The sequence below is a fragment of the Oncorhynchus nerka genome, linkage group LG4 (assembly GCF_034236695.1).
Source record: "Oncorhynchus nerka isolate Pitt River linkage group LG4, Oner_Uvic_2.0, whole genome shotgun sequence".
Lineage (NCBI taxonomy): Eukaryota > Metazoa > Chordata > Actinopteri > Salmoniformes > Salmonidae > Oncorhynchus > Oncorhynchus nerka.
Window position 1 is genome coordinate 65841857 of NC_088399.1, and position 20204 is coordinate 65862060.

Sequence of the window (20204 nt, forward strand, 5' to 3'; positions counted from 1 at the left end):
GACTCATCACAACCCCCACACAGCGAGAGAGCAGCATCCATCCACTACCTATCGGAGGTTTTGAATCATTGGGGAAGCTAGAAGAAAGGATTGTCAATGATTTCTGAAGTGTACTGCTGTTTTCTAGAAGAAAAATTGAAGCTACATTAAATTCACAGGAGGGACAGGAATGCTCGTCTGCCATCACTTGGTCATGTCTTGATCAGACTTAAAATCGTACTTGTGGTAAACGTGTTATTTGCCCATGTGTGACATACTTAAATTATTGGACCATGTGAATCAGACTGATCAGAGACTCTTCAGCCTAGTTATAACAGTACTAAATATAACCTAATCACTGAAATGTAAAGTTTTACAGTGCCGTCATCCAATATGGCTTATCGGTCTTGAAATCACTCAAGAGAACCCACAGAGTGTAGGTAGGCATGGTAGATTTCTGTCAGGCTTCAATTTCGTACAACACACAAACCACAACCACTGTCAAAGGGGCCACAGAGGGAGCGCGGTTACAGGCGAGGTTGTCAGTTCTCAGAGATACCGTTTCACCAAACGATTAAAAAAACGGTACATCTTCGTAACCACCATTAAACAAAAAAGGTGAGAAGAAAAGTCAGTAAATTAAGAGTAAAATGCGTACAATGACACGAAACATTAACCTGGAGTCACATTTGAAGTTTTATTTGAGCATATGGAACGTTTGCTAGCTAAATGATGTGGCCGTGTCTTATTACCTTTGTGTGAGACTAGCTAGAAGCAAGGCCCTCAAATCAATTTCCAAGCGACCGTTAGCTAATGACAGAGCCACTTAAAAGTCTAACCTACATAAAAGCGATTGTTTTTCAAATTGGCCAGAGATTACTTACCTCAGACTCCACGAGAGCAGACGGAAAAGTTGTCTCGTCTGTGGTGTTCTTGCGACGGTCTATTACCGAATCTCGATTGAAGAGGCAATCTGCAGTTCAAACAATAACACAGCAGGGCTCCCCGCCACTGTTTCGGTAAACAGCTGAGGAATTGGAATAGACAAATGTAACCACTCGAATTCATAGAGCTATGTATGCATCCATGGCCATATGTCATGAAATTAAAAGTCAAATGTATGTAGCAATCAAATGGCCCCTTTAAAGACGGAGGAACAATTATGAGGGGGTTGTGTGGAAAGCCACCAAGTAGGCTTCCTCATATTTTTACATTTGTACAAATGTTGAGGCTATACAGGGTTTACAATTACACATTGTTTACACACAAAGGAGTAAAACAAGCATACACTTTGGGTTGATGGGGTTGGACAGTTGAGCTAAGATCATGAGGCATTTCTAAGTTATAATCTTTAAGAATCAATGGCTATATGTCATGAAATTAAAAGTCAAATGTATGTAGCAATCAAATGGCCCCTTTAAAGACAGAGGATCAATTGAGGGGTTGTGTGGAAAGCCACCAAGTAGGCTTCCTCAATAGCCCCCTTTCTTTGCGGCTAGTCAAGTGTATCCTACCCATAGATAATGATCAAATCAAATGTATTTATATAGCCCTTCGTACATCAGCTGATATCTCAAAGTGCTGTACAGAAACCCAGCCAGAAACCCCAAACAGCAAGCAATGCAGGTGTAGAAGCACGGTGGCTAGGAAAAACTCCCTAGAAAGGCCAAAACCTAGGAAGAAACCTAGAGAGGAACCAGGCTATGTGGTGAAGGCCTCTAGTGACCAAAACGCTGTATAAGGATGGGCAGCACCATTGAGTGCTTCTACCATTTTAATGTAGTCAACTGGGTATTGGTGTGTGCATCTGGTTAGCTGTAAATTAAAATTAAAAACAAGCAAATGGTGCTCTGGTTTGCTTAATAATAAGGAATTTTAAAGTGATGTATACTTTTACTTTTGACAAAGTATATTTGAGCAATTAAATTGACTTTTGATTCTTACATATATTTAAAACCAAATACTTTGACTTTTACTCAAGTGGTATTTTACTGGGTGATTTTCACCTGAGACATTTTCTATCAAGGTATCTTTACTTTTACTCAAGTATGACAATCAGGTACCTTTTCCACCACTGCTTATCGTGTTACCTATATTTTGCTAACTTAAATTTATTTGCATCACTTTACATATTTATTTTGGGATCCACACCTATAAACAGAATTTGCCTGATGACGCGCGAGTTGAGGAGAGTAATTTCATACAAGTACATTTTTGTTGACTTTCCCCTCGATTACCCTTTTCAAAAGGAGGCGAGAGAGGACGGAGGAATTGAAAATTGCGAAAAGGCCCTAGATTTCAAAAGTCTAACGCAAAGGATTCAGGTAGGATACACACTATCCTCGATCCCTAAAATTTCCCTTGCTAGAAGCATGTGTTTCAGACATAAGGAAGTGGATGGCTGCAAACGTTCTACTTTTAAACTCGGACAAACCAGAGATGCTTGTTCTAGGTCCCAAGAAACAAAGAGATCTTCTGTTGAATCTGACAATTAATCTTAATGGTTGTACAGTCATCTCAAATAAAACTGTGAAGGACCTCAGCGTTACTCTGGACCCTGATGTCTCTTCTGAAGAACATATCAAGACCATTTCGAGGACAGCTTTTTTCCATCTACGTAACATTGCAAAAATCAGAAACTTTCTGTCCAAAAATGATGCAGAAAAATTAATCCATGCTTTTGTCACTTCTAGGTTAGACTACTGCAATGCTCTACTTTCCGGCTACCCGGATAAAGCACTAAATAAACTTCAGTTAGTGCTAAATACAGCTGCTAGAATCCTGACTAGAACCAAAGAATTTGATCATATTACTCCAGTGCTAGCACTCTACACTGGCTTCCTGTCAAAGCAAGGGCTGATTTCAAGGTTTTACTGCTAACCTACAAAGCATTACATGGGCTTGCTCCTACCTATCTCTCTGATTTGGTCCTGCCGTACATACCTACACGTACGCTACGGTCACAAGATGCAGGCCTCCTAATTGTCCCTAGAATTTCTAAGCAAACAGCTGGAGGCAGGGCTTTCTCCTATAGAGCTCCATTTTTATGGAACGGTCTGCCTACCCATGTCAGAGACGCAAACTCGGTCTCAACCTTTAAGTCTTTACTGAAGACTCATCTCTTCAGTGGGTCATATGATTGAGTGTAGTCTGGCCCAGGAGTGGGAAGGTGAACGGAAAGGCTCTGGAGCAACGAACCGCCCTTGCTGTCTCTGCCTGGCCGGTTCCCCTCTTTCCACTGGGATTCTCTGCCTCTAACCCTATTACAGGGGCTGAGTCACTGGCTTACTGGGGCTCTCATGCCGTCCCTGGAAGGGGTGCGTCACCTGAGTGGGTTGATTCACTGATGTGGTCATCCTGTCTGGGTTGTGCTATGGCGGAGATCTTTTGTGGGCTATACTCAGCCTCGTCTCAGGATGGTAAGTTGGTGGTTGAAGATATCCCTCTAGTGGTGTGGGGGCTGTGCTTTGGCAAAGTGGGTGGGGTTATATCCTTCCTGTTTGGCCCTGTCCAGGGGTGTCCTCGGATGGGGCCACAGTGTCTCCTGACCCCTCCTGTCTCAACCTCCAGTATTTATGCTGCAGTAGTTTATGTGTCGGGGGTACTTCTTATATCTGGAGTACTTCTCCTGTCCTATTCGGTGTCCTGTGTGAATCTAAGTGTGTGTTCTCTAATTCTCTCCTTCTCTCTTTCTTTCTCTCTCTCGGAGGACCTGAGCCCTAAGACCATGCCCCAGGACTACCTGACATGATGACTCCTTGCTGTCCCCAGTCCACCTGGCCGTGCTGCTGCTCCAGTTTCAACTGTTCTGCCTTATTATTATTCGACCATGCTGGTCATTTATGAACATTTGAACATCTTGGCCATGTTCTGTTATAATCTCCACCCGGCACAGCCAGAAGAGGACTGGCCACCCCACATAGCCTGGTTCCTCTCTAGGTTTCTTCCTAGGTTTTGGCCTTTCTAGGGAGTTTTTCCTAGCCACCGTGCTTCTACACCTGCATTGCTTGCCGTTTGGGGTTTTAGGCTGGGTTTCTGTACAGCACTTTGAGATATCAGCTGATGTACGAAGGGCTATATAAATAAATTTGATTTGATGATATTTGCCTATTGAGGAGGGGACACTTCCGTTCACTTACAGACAAATTGACATCTCTTCGACTAGATTCTGGGCCAGAGGATGGAGAACTGACTTTCTAAATGAGAAAAGGCCTAGGCCTTTTCAAAGTTAAAACAAACTGCTCACAATGTATGAATTTAACTGCATAAAATGTTAAATATATAGCAGGATGCCACTAGTTTCTTGAGTGTGAAGAATAATCAAAGCATCAGTTGAAGGGGTAAAACACATTTTTTGAAAAAAAAAAAAAATCCAAGTCTGGATTGTTTAAATTTGCCCTCAGATTGTTGCACGTTGTTTAGGACAGGGCACCCTAATTAAAAGGGACGTTCCACTTAATACAATCTAACATGATTTTCTCACTTACTTTGGCTGTACCTTATTGCCCAAGACAATATTTTGGATGGGCTTTGCGTACCTAGATTTTGAGTCATTTTGGGGTCATTGCAGTGACTCACACACTTCTGTACTATTTTGTGAATAAACTAATAGAAATGTCTTAAAATAACTAAATAGCAATTCCAGCAACCTTTTGGCAGCCCCTGTAATACAGTATAAATGACATGCATGCCAAATGTAATCAGTTACATGAAATGTGTAAGCATGAACAAAGTCTTAAGGTTACAGATGGTGAAATTATTATACGTTATTTTATTAATACTGTAATAATTGTATGTACAGGCAATGACAAGTGTAACAGCGTGATTTACAATGTATTGTGTTAATTATGTGATGTATGCTGTGAAATGTTTTCAATTACACTTTGTATGCTCTACTACAGGGGTTCCCAAACGTTTTCACAAGGGGCCCCCCTTCCTGCATTGGGGAACATCACGCGCACCCCCTGCGCATGCGTGCACCATGTCTATTTTTATGGGCACAAGCACTGTTCATGACGCAAACTGTTCACACCCCTCTTGTTGGCTTAGAGAACATTTTGCAGGTTTAAAGCAAATTTTCTTGAAATTCTACAGTTTGCCATGTCTAATGTTTATTCATGTGATATTTGAGTGACTCAAACATTACAACAGAATCTATAGGCTAAAAAAACCTAGCTTAAAAAAAAGAAAGTTAGCTGACATGGGCGAGTTGATTTCTAACAAGTTATAAATAGCTCTCGAAGATATGCAATGACTGACATGACAAGAGGAACTGATGATGCACAACCCAATTTCGAAATTGCACCATGTGCCCTCTACAGACCTCTCGGCGCACCCCCCAGTTTGGGAACCACTGCTCTACTACACAAGCCTGCGTGAAGTGAGTAAATGGAATGTTTTTGTATTTTTATGAAGCATTTTGGGCTAACAAGCTGGTAAGAATATGACTGACTGATTTGTCCTGCTAAATGGTTCTCTTGACTTTCCAACCTAATTTAAGTTATAAGTTAACATTCCACCATCTTCGCTGATGTATATAAAACAACAGTGTGCGGACACCTTTGCACTCTCTACATGAAGGCTTTGGCCCTTAAATATGATACAGCCTTCAGTCAATAAACTCACTGCTAAGCTGGAGCTGAAACCCCTCCAAGTGTTCTTTCAACCGCTCCCTCACGTCACCGCTCACCACAGTAGTCCTGATGTCTGAGTGGTGGCCTCCCTGTCCATCAGTGGGCAATATAACCCTCAGCCCTGTACCCCCACCCTCCAAGCACAGCCCCTTTTCCCTCAGCCCTGTACCCCCACCCTCCAAGCACAGCCCCTTTTCCCTCAGCCCTGTACCCCCACCCTCCAAGCACAGCCCCTTTTTCTCCTCCACCAAGTCTCTAGGATATCCCAACTCTGACACTAATATGGTTTGTGCTCCCACCTCTTCTGCCTCTCCCTCCATCCCAACTGTGCCCTTCAGCCAGTCTTCAGAGGGCACAGGCACTAAGAGCAGTTGGCCCTCCTGCATCCAGAACACCGGCTCCTCCAGCTGCTGCTGGCTGTCCACTGGCTCTGCTTCTATTGAGTTCAGGTCTGTGACGAGTAACCCTTGCTGGGAGGCTGGGCAAGGCTGCAGGAATTGAACCCGGCTGTGGGTATCCTGCAGTGCTGCTCTGCCTGAGTGCTGCATCTGCTGAAGGCCCACCGGTGATTGTGTTTGCAACAGGGGGATGGACAGCTGAGGGTTGCAGTGAAGTTCCACGGCAGCTTTCACCCCTTTCTCAGGTGGCAGCTCCACCATGACTACCTGCACATCTTCACCACTCTCAGATGCGCCACAGTGATAGTAGTAGCTTTCATAGCTTTCCTGTGGCGCTCCTGCATATGTTGTGGCCTCTCCAACCTTTCGAACTCGAGCCTTCTTTAGAATTCGTCTTCCTCTTCGACAATCTCTGTCCCCCTCATCAACCTGAGAGCTCCAAGAGCCATCATCCATAGTTCCCTGTCCACCTTTCCTTATCTGAGAGCTTCCCCTGGACACTTTAACTCCATCATCCTCTCGCCCTCTTCCACAGTAGAAGCAGTAACCCCCCTCCTCTTCCAACCCAGCTTTAGTCTCTGTAGTACGGACCCGCCCACCCCAGTCAATCGGTTCCCCAGGTCCGTCTTCAAATAGCCCCATGTCCTCTGGCACTCCATCCATCTCAGTCTCTTCTGGCTCTGCCAGGCTGGCACCTCCTGCCTTATCTCCATGTCCTCTCCTCTCCAACCCCTGAATTCGACCTCCCCTGCCCTTAGCTCCATCCCGGGAGCGAAGCAGGGTGTGTTTCAGACGATTCTCTCTGAGGCGCAGGAGCGCATGCCGCAGCCGGTTCTCCCTCCGCCTGGCCGCACTAAGCAGACGCAGGGACTTCTCCAGGCTGTCGATGGCCCTGTCGTAACGCTTCCGCCACACCAGGGGGCAATGCTGAGCATAGTTGTGTTCCTTGGGCAGGTAGAAGCCAGGAGGTGGGGGTAGGCGCAGCATGTATCGCGATGGGGAATGAGGACGGGGAGAGCATGGAGAGCCAGGTGGGTCTCCGGGTGAAGAGCCTGATGGTTGTTGAGGGGAACCCTGTGGTGTTTCAACAGTCGGTGCAGACGTTCCCAGGGGGGAAGGGAGGGGCTCTATCCGGTTATTAGGTTCCCCATTGGGTGTCTCAGAGTCCTGAACTTGTTCTCCACCAACTATATTTTTCGCTTCAATTTCTTGTTGTGCGCCATTCTGGCTGTTTTGTTCTACTTTCAGAGAGCGGGACCTCCTTAAAAAAAAGAATAGATGACATTTAACATGCATCCCAGCTCTGATCTACATGTACAATAACGACTCATCGTTTCTAAACATAAAGTGTACGACTAAAATCAAATTGTACACTGTGCTACATGTACTTCTCATATCCATATATATGATAGACAATATAACAAATACATTTAATTTATTCCATTTTCTTACCTGGTCTGTAGGCTTATGACATTCTGTTTTCCCTTTCCTCTAGGAGTTTCCCCCCCTCCTCTTCCTCCTGGCTGCATGACCATTTCGAAGACTGTGGGCAATGCATCGTCCTTGAGCCTTCGGTACCCGCTGTGTAAAGTTAGAAGGTAAGATGGCGATCATTTAAAATGCTGGCAGTTATCCTTGATGCACTGTTACATACCATATATTTTCATACACTACATGACCAGAAGTATGTAGACACTTGCTCGTTGAACATCTCATTCCAAAATAGTGGCCATTAATATGGAGTTGGTCCCCCATTTGCTGTTCTAACAGGCTCCACACTTCTGGGAAGGCTTTCCACTAGATGTTGGAATATTGCTGCGGAGACTTTCTTCCATTCAGTCACAAGAGCATTAGTGAGGTCGGGCACTGATGTTAGGCGATTAGGCTCTGTACAGGCCAGACAAGTTCTTCCCACACTGATCTCGACAAACAATTTCTGTATGGACATCGCTTTCTACACGGGGGCATTGCCATGCTGACACTGGAAAGGGCCTAACCCAAACTGTTGCCACAAAGTTGGAAAAACAGAATCATCTAGAATGTCACTATGCTGTAGCCTTAAGATTTCCCTTAACTGGAACTAAGGGACCTAGCACAAACCATGTAAAACAGCCCCAGACCATTATTTATCCTCCACCAAACTTTACAGTTAGCACTATGCATTGGGGAAGGTAGCGTTCTCCTGGCATCCAACAAACCCAGATTCATCTGTCGGACTGCCAAGATGGTGAAGCGTGATTCAGCACTCCAGAGAAAGCGTTTCCACTGCTCCAGAGTCCAATGGCGGTGAGCTTTACACCATTCCAGCCAATGCTTGACATCGTGCATGTTGATCTTAGGCTTGCCCTCTATCAGTTAGAAGAGACACTACATACCTGACACCTGAGAGTTCAAAACTCTCTGGGGTGAAGTGCTTGGAGCAGAAATAGATGAAGTTGCTCTGGGGGTCCCATGGCCCCTGGCCTTGTGGGCCCTTGCGGTGCGAGTTGATGATCCATAGGTCCCGGCGTGGTGTTCCACGCTTTGGCAACCTGGCAACCACAGGAACTTAATTAAGACTTGTAATAATGTATTAGTCTGCCATGCACATGGTTAAGTAGAAGGTCTGCGTTCATTTAAAAATATTCTGTATATATGACAAATGTTCAGGGTTTGGAGTTTCTAAACAGTGAGTTGGTGATGATTGCCAGTTCATCCCGGAACACAACTTTTCTGCCATAGTAGGCTACTGCTTTACAGCACATTCATAAAGTATTCAGACTCCTTGACTTTGTTACATTTTGACATTACAGCCTTCTAAAATTGATTAAAATGTGTTTAAGTAATGTATCAATCTATACACAATACCCCATAATGACAAAGAAAAAACAGGTTTAGACATTTTTGCAAATGTATTAAAAATAAAATAAACTGAAATATCCTGAGTTGTCTTGGCTGTGTGCTTAGGGTCATTGTCCTGTTGGAAGGTCACAGTTCGCCACAGTTTGAGGTCCTGAGTGCTCTGGAGCAGGTTTTCATCAAGGATTTCTGTACTTTGCTCTGTTCATCTTTGCCTCGATACTGACTCAGCTCCCAGTCCCTGCCGCTGAAAAACATCCCTACAGCATGATGCTGCCAGCACCTTGCTTCACCGTAGGAATGGTGCCAGGTTTCCTCCAGACATGAGGCTTGGCATTCAGGCCAAAGAGTTCCATCTTGGTTTCATCAGACCATGACTCCAGACGGGCTGTCATGTGCCTTTTTACTGAGGAGTGGCTTCCGTTTGGCCACTTTACCATAAAGGCCTGATTGGTGGAGTGCTGCAGAGATGGTTGTCATTCTGGAAGGTTCTCCCATCTCCAGAGAGGAACTCTAGAGCTCTGTCAGTGACCATCGGGTTATTGGTCACCTCCCTGACCAAGGCCCTTCTCCCCTGAGTGCTCAGTTTGGCTGGGCGGCCAGCTCTAAGAATAGTCTTGGTGGTTCCAAACTTCTTCCATTTAAGAATGATGGAGGCAACGGTGTTCTTGGGCACCTTCAATGCTGCAGACATTTTTGGTACCCTTCCCCAGATCTGTGCCTCGACACAATCGGAGCTCTACGGACAATTCATTCGACCTCAAAGGCTTGGTTTTTGCTCTGACATGCACTGTCAACTGTGGGACCTTATATAGACAGGTGTGTGCCTTTCCAAATCATGTACAATCAATTAAATTTACCACAGGTGGACTCCAATCAAGTTGTAGAAACATCAAGGATGATTCATGGAAACTGGATGTAGCTGAGCTCTATTCCGAGGCTCATAGCAAAGGGTCTGAATACTTGTAAATGTTATGTTTTTTTTTTAATACATTTTGAAGAAATTATAAAAACCTGTTTTTGCTTTGTCATGGGGTATCCAATTTAATACATTTTAGAATAAGGCTGTAATGCAATAACGTTTGCAAAAAGGGAAGGGGTCTGAATACTTTCTGAACGCACTGTACAAGTCACAGGGCTCTATTTGAACAAATCTAACACAATGGTAAATCATAATTGTTCCCTGTGGGCGTATAATACAGACAAGGTATCTATGGTAGACTATGGAGGGTTTGATGCACATCCAAACTTTTCAAAGGGGCTGGATAAAGATCCAATATAAAGACAGAGGGAATGGCCACTCACATTTGCAAGCATTATAACAGTAAAAAAAAAAAAAAGTGTAATGTTTTATAAACATCATGGAACCATCTTACAGATCATATTTGCACTTCTCCAAAAATAGCATTACAATCGAGCCATGTACATTCACACCATAAACTGTGAATCTTTCTAATAAGTTACTCTTTTAATTTGACTAAAATCCTGTTATTTCTAAATAGGATCGGTCATAAAAATGATTAATTGCTTCTCTCGTTCCAAGGCACTCTATGCACTCGCAGACCTAAATATCTTTACTCAGAACATTCGCACGTCTATACAAAATAATAGGCTCCTGTCAATTGTATCGTTGCCTATGTTGCGAGGCAGATTCTTTAAAAAACAGTGGCATTATAGGACTGAATAGTTTGGACTGGAGCGCGTCTTTGGTAATCCGACAAGGGGCACTCTTTGAAAATGGGGACGAACAAGCATGTGAATTGTGTGAATTGTAAACAACGAAAAAGCACGAGGGCAAAAACCTGCATAATATTTCAAATATTAAGGTAGACCATTTAAACCCCTTTATTCATAGGCTACTTGGCTAATGGCCAGGATAAAAAGACACCTGTGCGATGCTGTTAAACCAGGGGGGGGGACCATTAGTTGGTTTCTAAATACAAGCCTATGAAAATCGCCAGTACAAAATAAACTTCTCATTCCATGGGCACTGTGTATCATGGATAGGATACGCTATGCTTCCACTCGCAAAATACATGCCATTATTACCTGCGTTACCGTTACCTTTTTGTGGGTCTTAAAACTTCCCATTAGTGCTGCATGGAATTTTCACTTGTTTTTAAGGACACACCTCAAATATTGCCGTATCTGCCACATCAGCGCAAGCGAGCTGACATTATACAGTGGCTTCACCCCCCTGGGCATTTTTCCTATTTTGTTGCCTTACAACCTGGAATTAAAATATATTTTTTTGGATGGCCAAAAAGCTCAATTTTAGTCTCACCTGACCAGAGTACCTTCTTCCATATGTTTGGGGAGTCTCCCATATGCCTTTTGGCAAACACCAAACGTGCTTGCAATTTTTTTTCTTTGGGCAATGGCTTTTTTTTCTGGCCACTCTAACGTAAAGCCCAGCTCTGTGGAGTCTATAGCTTAAAGTGGTCCTATAGACATATACTCAAATCTCCGCTGTGAAGCTCTGCAGCTCCTTCAAGTTAATCTTTGGTCTCTTTGTTGCCTCTCTGATGAACTTTTTAGTGATAGGGGGCAGTATTCGGAAATTCGGATGAATGAGGTGTCCAACGTAAACTGCCTGTTACTCAGGCCCAGAAGCTAGGACATGCATTGGATAGAGAAAACTCTGAAGTTTCTAAAAGTGTTAAAATAATGTCTGCGAGTATAATATAACTGATATGGCAGGCAAAAACCAGAGGAAAATCCATCTAGGAAGTGGAATTATTTTGCTGTGAGTGGTTTTCCATTGAATGCCTATTGACTGTGTAATTGGTTAGGGCCCAGATTTCCGTTCTTATGGCTTCCGCTAGATGTCAACAATCATTCGACATGGTTTCAGGCTTGTTTTCTGAACAACCCTGATCTGTACTTCTCCATAACGTTGTCCATGACCTGTTTGGAGGGCTCCTTGGTCCTCATAGTGCCGCTTAGTTAACTAATTATGTGACTTCTGAAGGTAATTGCTATGAAGCCCCTAAATAAGATCTGGTGCAACCAAAGGGGGTGAATACATATGCACACCACTTTTCAAAGTTTTTCCATTTCACTTCACCAATTTGGACTATTTTGTATATGTCCATTACATGAAATCCAAATAGAAATCCATTTAAATTACAGGTTGTAATGCAACAAAATAGGAAAAAGACCAAGGGGGATGAATACTTTTGCAAGGCACTGTACAGGTAAATTGCCAAACCTGGTGTTAGGGCTTGAAAATGCCAGTGCGACAATTTTTACATGACAAAATTGCAAACTAACGTGCGTTTGACACTTGCGCCTCCTTAGCGCCAGACGAAAATAGAGGCCATCGTCTTAATGCTTAGGTAAAATTATATTGGATCCACTTACCTGTGAAAGGTAATGCCAGCCTTACGATTTTCCCTGGTGTCACGGGATTTGCATCCACCTGCAGAGCAGTGTCTAGGCATCTGAGCAGGATAGCTGGCAAGCTGAGGGGGAAAACAGGTGTTATTATAGCCATCTATAGATAAACCATTCTCTGACATACCATATAAGTTCATGTGTAGGGTAACTAATTCGTTTGAATAAAATAATTTATTTAAGGGTTAATTAAATAAATTAATAACATGAAACATATTCATTATTTGACAATGAAGGTACCTATGCTGTAGTCAATTTCCCAAATACTAAACCGTGTGCATTAATTCGTTATTATGGTCCATACCCATTTACATTTGTGCTTGCTGCAATAAATAGAAGTAGGTGCACTCGATTTAAGTCACAGCCCGATGTGCCAGCCGATTGAATGGTCCCAAACATTTACACCACGCCCACCCGGCTAGCCTTCCAAGCTAAATCGAGCACAACTTATCACAGTCAAACTCGCACAATTTGCCTTGCCTGTCCAGGGAAGGAAAGCGCTTGTTTCATCATAAAAAGATGACACGATTAATGACCCAGGAGCTCTTTAGGTTAACTACTCTTAGCAAGCAAACATTGCATGTTATTTTTTTACATTGGCAATATCATCGCCCCAAAACACATTAATTTCAAGCAGCAAGACTGTTAGCTAGCTAACGTACAGAAGTTGTAAGCCAGCAAGCTAGCTAACGACTGGCTAGCTCAGAAACGACTGTGGTTGAAGCTGACCGCCGTCAATGCTGTCCATATTTCAACAACAGTTTGACTATTAACACATATAGTATACCGTTATGTAGTTTATATTTGTAAAAGTTAATTATTTAAAGAATACCTTAGCACTCAATCTTTCGACCTCACCAAGATGTCCGTCTTGCTCTTCCTCCCCTGCGACGACGACTAGTCTACCATAAATCCCGCCTCCTTTCTATGTAGCCAATGAATGTATGTAGGTGGTAGGCGAGGTAGTTTGCGTTTGTTAATATCCAATCAAATTGTTTTTAAAGACCTGTTGCTGGTTTTGTTCAACGTTCGAACCTGACAGTTTTTAGTAAAAACGGTGCCGGGTCAGAAGCGTATGTACCTTTTCAGACAGTAGAATTCTATGGAACGCAGTTTGGGTCTTTGCGTGTCAAAAAATAAATACACATTTAATTTGACACGTCAAATAACACAGTTATATTATAGAATGTTGTGTGTGCTGAATTTGCATGTACAAGCCAAGCGCCACCATTATGATCACTGCTGTGCAATACTGCTTTGGTAATAAGCTATTATTCGTTCAACTGAAAGGGAAAACGTCTGTGTGAGCATTTGAAATTAGATCAGAATCAAACGAGCAGGATAAACAATGTTTACAAATATATTTGATACAGGCGTTATTAGCAACTTATGGGGTAGCTAGCTTTAGCTTGGTACATAGCTAGCACAAATTAAACCAGCCTGAAAACAATGACCAGTAGAAATTGCAGTAATTTTCAATATTCTTAGCAATAATTTAGGAATCCATGTGAGCAAGTATTAGCTAGGTAGCCACTTGTTCTTCTCCTATTGAAACAACTAGCTAGCCAGCTACCCTGTTTGTTGCCCAAAGCTAACGTTATAAGCATCCAGCTAGCTTCATCTGTCTGGTATGCTTGACCGGACCGGACCGTGTTATGTGTTGTGAAGCTAGCCACAATAAGGATAAGCCACAAAGTGGAATTTGCGTTTGACCTTTCGTAGCTCCTATTGCGGGACTTTGACTGTGGGAAATCACCTCCCCAGTTAGCCTATTGTGCGTATTGACGTTCATATTGCACTAAGGATTGGGTATCAGTCTACTAGGGGTGGCAGGTAAGTTAGCCTAGTGGTTAGAGTGTTGGGCCAGTAACCGAAAGGTTGCTGGTTTGAATTCCCGAGCTAACAAGGTAAACATCTGTTCTGTCCCTGAAGAAGGCAGTTAACCCACTGTTGCCCGGTAGGCTGTCATTGTAATAAGAATTTGTTCTTAACTGACTTGCCGAGTTAAATAAAATAAAGAATTAAATACTTAGCACCCAAATGCCTTTCCCAAAGTCCTCAATAGTTATCAGGCTCCAAAACATCCACGTTGTAATTTTTATTCTCTGGAATAGTACAATAAATGTGTCTCAATTCACAATGGTTTCAGAGTCCCGCAATAAGAGCTACGACGCTAATGTTCTCTCGCTGTCACCGAGTAGACTGATACCCCATGTCATTGATTCAAAATCCACAGGTAAGGCTGTACAGTGAAATATGCCCCCAACGCTACTATGGCCTATTTATTGCCTTTACCTCCTCACGCCATTTGCACACACTGTATATAGACTTTCTATTTTTTTCTATTGTGTTATTGACTACGCTTTTTAATTCCATGTGTAACTCTGTGCAGTTGTTTTTGTCGCACTGCTTTGCTCTATCTTGGCCAGATCGCAGTTGTAAATGAGAACTTGTTCTCAACTAGTTTACCTGGTTAAATAAAATACAAATGCAATTCTAAAGTATAATATATCAAGTGTAATTAAAACAGATTCTTGTCAAATAAACAAATTGTATTTTGTTGAATTTATACAGGAATATTCCAACCTCGTTTAGCATGATCTATTCCATTATGGCATGATTCCACTATTTGTATTAATTTCCATCACTTTCAATGAGATACTTGTATTTTGAAGGCGAACAGCAAATTCCACTGTTGTGGCTAATCCTTATTGTGGATAGCTTCACATAGGTGGGTCCGACCACCATTAATCAAGTAAGAACTGTCTTATAAATTAGGGTTATTTTAGATAACTAGCTAGGTCGGACCCACCTATCTAGCTAGTTATCATCTAAAATAACCCTAATTTATAAGACAGTTCTTACTTGATTAATGGTGGTCGGACCCACCCACGTGAAGCTAGCCACAATAAGGATTAGCCACAAAGTGGAATTAGCGGTTTGCCTTAAAAAAAAGTCTCTCAATGAAAGTCATGCAAATAATACAAATAGTGGAATCATGCCATAATGGAATAGATCATGCTAAACCAGGTTGGAATGTTCTTATATAAATAAGACAAAAGCATATACCTAACCTTAATAAAAACATATCATATTTGGTACTCTAGGGAGTGTCTTGGAATTTATAAGAAATTACATTTATGAGTAAAACACTTTACAATATGGTTTCATTTGTAAATGGTTTCTAAACCGTTTGTATGACGTTAACAATGGTTATTTAATCATTTGTAAATTCATTATAAACCATTATTAAATGGGTTATAAAAAAAGTCCGTGCTTGCTAAATAGTGAGCCACTATTTACCTGCAGCTATTAATAATTTATAAATGCACATAATATTGAACCTGTATGTACACTACCGTTCAAAAGTTTGGGGCCACTTAGAAATGTCCTTGTTTTTGAAAGAAATGCAAATTGTTGGGCCATTAAATAACATCAAATTGATCAGAGATACAGTGTAGACATTGTTAATGTTGTAAATGACTATTGTAGCTGGAAACTGCAGATTTTTTAATGCAATATCTACATAGGCGTACAGAGGCCCATTATCAGCAACCATCACTCCTGTGTTCCAATGGCACGTTGTGTTAGCTAATCCAATTTGATAATTTTCAAAGGCTAATTGATCATTACAAAACCATTTTGCAATTATGTTAGCACAGCTGAAAACTTGTTCTGATTAAAGAAGCAATAAAACTGGCCTTTAGACTAGCTGAGTATCTGGAGCATCAGCATTTGTGGGTTTGATTACAGGCTCAAAATGTCCAGAAACAAATAACTTTCTCCTGAAACTCGTCAGTCTATTCTTGTTCTGAGAAATGGAGGCTATTCCATTCAAGAAACTGAAGATCTGGTACAATGCTGTGTACTACTCCCTTCACAGAACAGAGCAAACGGGCTCTAACCAGAATAGAAAGAGGAGTGGAAGGCCCCGGTGCACAACTGAGCAAAAGAATAGTTACATTAGAGTGTCTAGTTTGAGAAACAGACGCCTCACAAGTCCTCAATTGGCAGCTTAATTAAATAGTACCCGCAAAACACCAGTCTCAACCCTCAAAAGTGAAGAGGTGACTCCAGGATGCTGACCTTCTAGGCAGAGTTGAAAAGAAAAAACATATCTCAGACTGGCCAATAAAAATAAAATATTAAGATGGGCAAAATAACACAGACACCAGACAGAGGAAGATTGTAAAAAAGTGTTAGGGACAGACAAATATAAGTTTGAGGTGTTTGGATCACAAAGAAGAACATCCGTGAGACGCAGAAAAAATGAAAATATGCTGGAGGAGTGCTTGACGCCGTCTGTCAAGCATGGTGGAGGCAATGTGATGATCTGAGGGTGCTTTAGTGGTGGTAAAGTGGGAGATTTGTACAGGGTAAAAGGGATCTTGAAGAAGGAAGGCTATCACTCCATTTTACAACGCCATGCCATACCCTGTAGACGGCAATTAATTGGAGCCAATTTCCTCCTACAACAGGACAATGACCCAAAGCACAGCTCCAGCACTGTGAGTGTTGTGAGTGTTGGAGGCTATTTTATAGATGACATCACCAAAGTCGAGGATCGGTAGGATGGTCAGTTTTACGAGGGTATGTTTGGCAGCATGAGTGAAGGATGCTTTGTTGTTATATAGGAAGCTGACTAGATTTAATTTTGGATTGGAGATGCTTAATGTGAGTCTGGAAGGAAAGTTTACAGTCTAACCAGACACCTAGGTATTTGTAGTTGTCCACATATTCTAAGTCAGGACCGTCCAGAGTAGTGATGCTGGACGGGCCAGCAGGTGCGGGCAGTGATCGGTTGAATAGCATGCAATTAGTTTTACTTGCGTTTAAGAGCAGTTGGAGGCCATGGAAGGAGAGTTGTATGGCATTGAAGCTCGTCTGGAGGTTAGTTAACACAGTGTCCAAAGAGGGGCCAGAAGTATACAAAATGGTGTCGTCTGCATAGAGGTGTATCAGAGAATCACCAGCAGCAAGAGCAACCTCATTGTTGTATACAGAGAAGAGAGTCGGCCTGAGGATTGAACCCTGTGGCACCCCCATAGAGACTGCCAGAGGGCTGGACAACAGGCCCTCCGATTTGACACAGTGACCTCTGTCTGAGAAGTAGTTGGTAAACCAGGCGAGGCAATCATTTGAGAAACCAAGGCTGTCGAGTCTGCCAATAAGAATGTGGTGATTGACAGAGTCGAAAGCCTTGGCCAGGTCGATGAATACGGCTGCACAGTAATGTCTCTTATCGATGGCGGTTATGATGTCGTTTAGAACCTTGAGCGTGGCTGAGGTGCACCCATGACCAGCTCTGAAACCAGATTGCAGATCAGAGAAGGTACGGTGGGATTCGAAATGGTCGGTAATCTGTTTGTTAACTTGGCTTTCGAAGACCTTAGAAAGACAGGGTAGGATAGATATAGGTCTGTAGCAGTTTGGGTCTAGAGTGTCACCCCCTTTGAAGAGGGGGATGACCGCGGCAGCTTTCCAATCTTTGGGAATCTCAGACGATACAAAAGAGAGGTTTAACAGGCTAGTAATAGGGGTTGCAACAATTTCAGCAGATAATTTTAGAAAGAGAGGGTCCAGATTGTCTAGCCTGGCTGATTTGTAGGGGTCCAGATTTTGCAGCTCCTTCAGAACATCAGCTATCTGGATTTGGGTGAAGGAGAAATGGTGGGGGCTTTGGCGGATTGCTGTGGAGGGTGCCGGGCAGTTGACCGGGTTAGGGGTAGCCAGGTGGAAAGCATGGGCAGCCGTAGAGAAATGCTTATTGAAATTCTCAATTATAGTGGATTTATCGGTGGTGACAGTGTTTCCTAGCCTCAGAGCAGTGGGCAGCTGGGAGGAGGTGCTCTTATTCTCCATGGACTTTATAGTGTCCCAGAACTTTTTTGAGTTAGTACAACAGGATGCATATTTCTGTTTGAAAAAAGCTAGCCTAAAGCTAGGCTTAGCTTTCCTAACTGCCTGAGTATATGTGTTCCTAACTTCCTTGAAAAGTTGCATATCACGGGGGCTATTCGATGCTAATGCAGAACGCCACAGGATGTTTTTGTGCTGGTCAAGGGCAGACAGGTCTGGAGTGAACCAAGGACTATATCTATTCCTAGTTCTACATTTTTTGAATGGAGCATGCTTATTTAAGATGGTGAGGAAGGCACTTTTAAAGAATAGCCAGGCATCATCTACTGACGGGATGAGGTCAATGTCATTCCAGGATACCCCGGCCAGGTCGATTAGAAAGGCATGCTCGCAGAAGTGTTTTAGGGAGCGTTTGACAGTGATGAGGGGTGGTTCGTTTGGTCGCAGGCAATGAGGCAGTGATCGCTGAGATCTTGATTGAAAACAGCAGAGTATTTGGAGGGCGAGTTAGTTAGGATGACATCTATGAGGGTGCCCGTGTTTACGGATTTGGAGTTGTACCTGGTAGGTTAATTGATCATTCGTGTGAGATTGATGGCATCAAGCTTGGATTGTAGGATGGCCGGGGTGTTAAGCATGTCCCAGTTTAGGTCACCTAGTTCAAATCAAATCAAATTTTATTTGTCACATACACATGGTTAGCAGATGTTAATGCGAGTGTAGCGAAATGCTTGTGCTTCTAGTTCCGACAATGCAGTAATAACCAACAAGTAATCTAACTAACAATTCCAAAACTACTGTCTTATACACAGTGTAAGGGGATAAAGAATATGTACATAAAGATATATGAATGAGTGATGGTACAGAGCAGCATAGGCAAGATACAGTAGATGGTATCGAGTACAGTATATACATATGAGATGAGTATGTAACAAAGTGGCATAGTTAAAGTGGCTAGTGATACATGTATTACATAAGGATGCAGTAGATGATATAGAGTACAGTATATACGTATACATATGAGATGAATAATGTAGGGTATGTAACATTATATTAGGTAGCATTGTTTAAAGTGGCTAGTGATATATTTTACATCATTTCCCATCAATTCCCATTATTAAAGTGGCTGGAGTTGAGTCAGTGTGTTGGCAGCAGCCACTCAGTGTTAGTGGTGGCTGTTTAACAGTCTGATGGCCTTGAGATAGAAGCTGTTTTTCAGTCTCTCGGTCCCAGCTTTGATGCACCTGTACTGACCTCGCCTTCTGGATGATAGCGGGGTGAACAGCCAGTGGTTCGGGTGGTTGATGTCCTTGATGATCTTTATGGCCTTCCTGTAACATCGGGTGGTGTAGGTGTCCTGGAGGGCAGGTAGTTTGCCCCCGGTGATGCGTTGTGCAGACCTCACTACCCTCTGGAGAGCCTTACGGTTGTGGGCGGAGCAGTTGCCGTACCAGGCGGTGATACAGCCCGCCAGGATGCTCTCGATTGTGCATCTGTAGAAGTTTGTGAGTGCTTTTGGTGACAAGCCGAATTTCTTCAGCCTCCTGAGGTTGAAGAGGCGCTGCTGCGCCTTCTTCACAATGCTGTCTGTGTGAGTGGACCAATTCAGTTTGTCTGTGATGTGTATGCCGAGGAACTTAAAACCTTACTACCCTCTCCACTACTGTTCCATCGATGTGGATAGGGGGGTGTTCCCTCTGCTGTTTCCTGAAGTCCACAATCATCTCCTTAGTTTTGTTGACGTTGAGTGTAAGGTTATTTTCCTGACACCACACTCCGAGGGCCCTCAATTAGTTGCACGAGTTTAGAAGATAGATGGGGGACAATCAATTCACATATGGTATCGAGGGCACAGCTGGGGGCAGAGGGAGGTCTATAGCAAGCGCCAACAGGGAGAGACTTGTTTCTGGAAAGGTGTATTTTTAGAAGTAGAAGCTCAAATTGTTTGGGTACAGACTTGGATAGTAATACAGAACTCTGCAGGCTATCTTTGCAGTAGATTGCAACACCGCCCCCTTTGGCAGTTCTATCTTGGCGGAAAATGTTATGGTTAGCAATGGAGATTTCAGGGTTTTTGGTGGTTTTCCTAAACCAGGATTCA

General features: G+C 42.9%; 1 protein-coding gene across 3 annotated transcripts in view; it reads right to left on the reverse strand.

Moving 5' to 3' along the window:
* Nucleotides 1-4730: 4730 nt before the first annotated feature.
* thap7 (THAP domain containing 7) overlaps nucleotides 4731-20204 on the reverse strand; it is a 34921-nt gene continuing 19447 nt past the window's right edge. Inside the window, exons 4-8 of one of the 3 annotated variants that reach the window (XM_065017767.1) lie at nucleotides 13326-13364; nucleotides 12212-12312; nucleotides 8386-8541; nucleotides 7463-7591; nucleotides 4731-7271 (exon numbers count right to left, since the gene is read on the reverse strand). In XM_065017767.1, the coding sequence (XP_064873839.1) occupies nucleotides 5588-7271; nucleotides 7463-7591; nucleotides 8386-8541; nucleotides 12212-12312; nucleotides 13326-13364 (2109 nt within the window). In that variant the 3' untranslated portion in view covers nucleotides 4731-5587. Of the gene's footprint in view, nucleotides 7272-7462; nucleotides 7592-8385; nucleotides 8542-12211; nucleotides 12313-13076; nucleotides 13365-20204 lie in introns of those variants that run through there. The other 2 variants (XM_065017766.1, XM_065017765.1) reach the window with 2 other exon arrangements.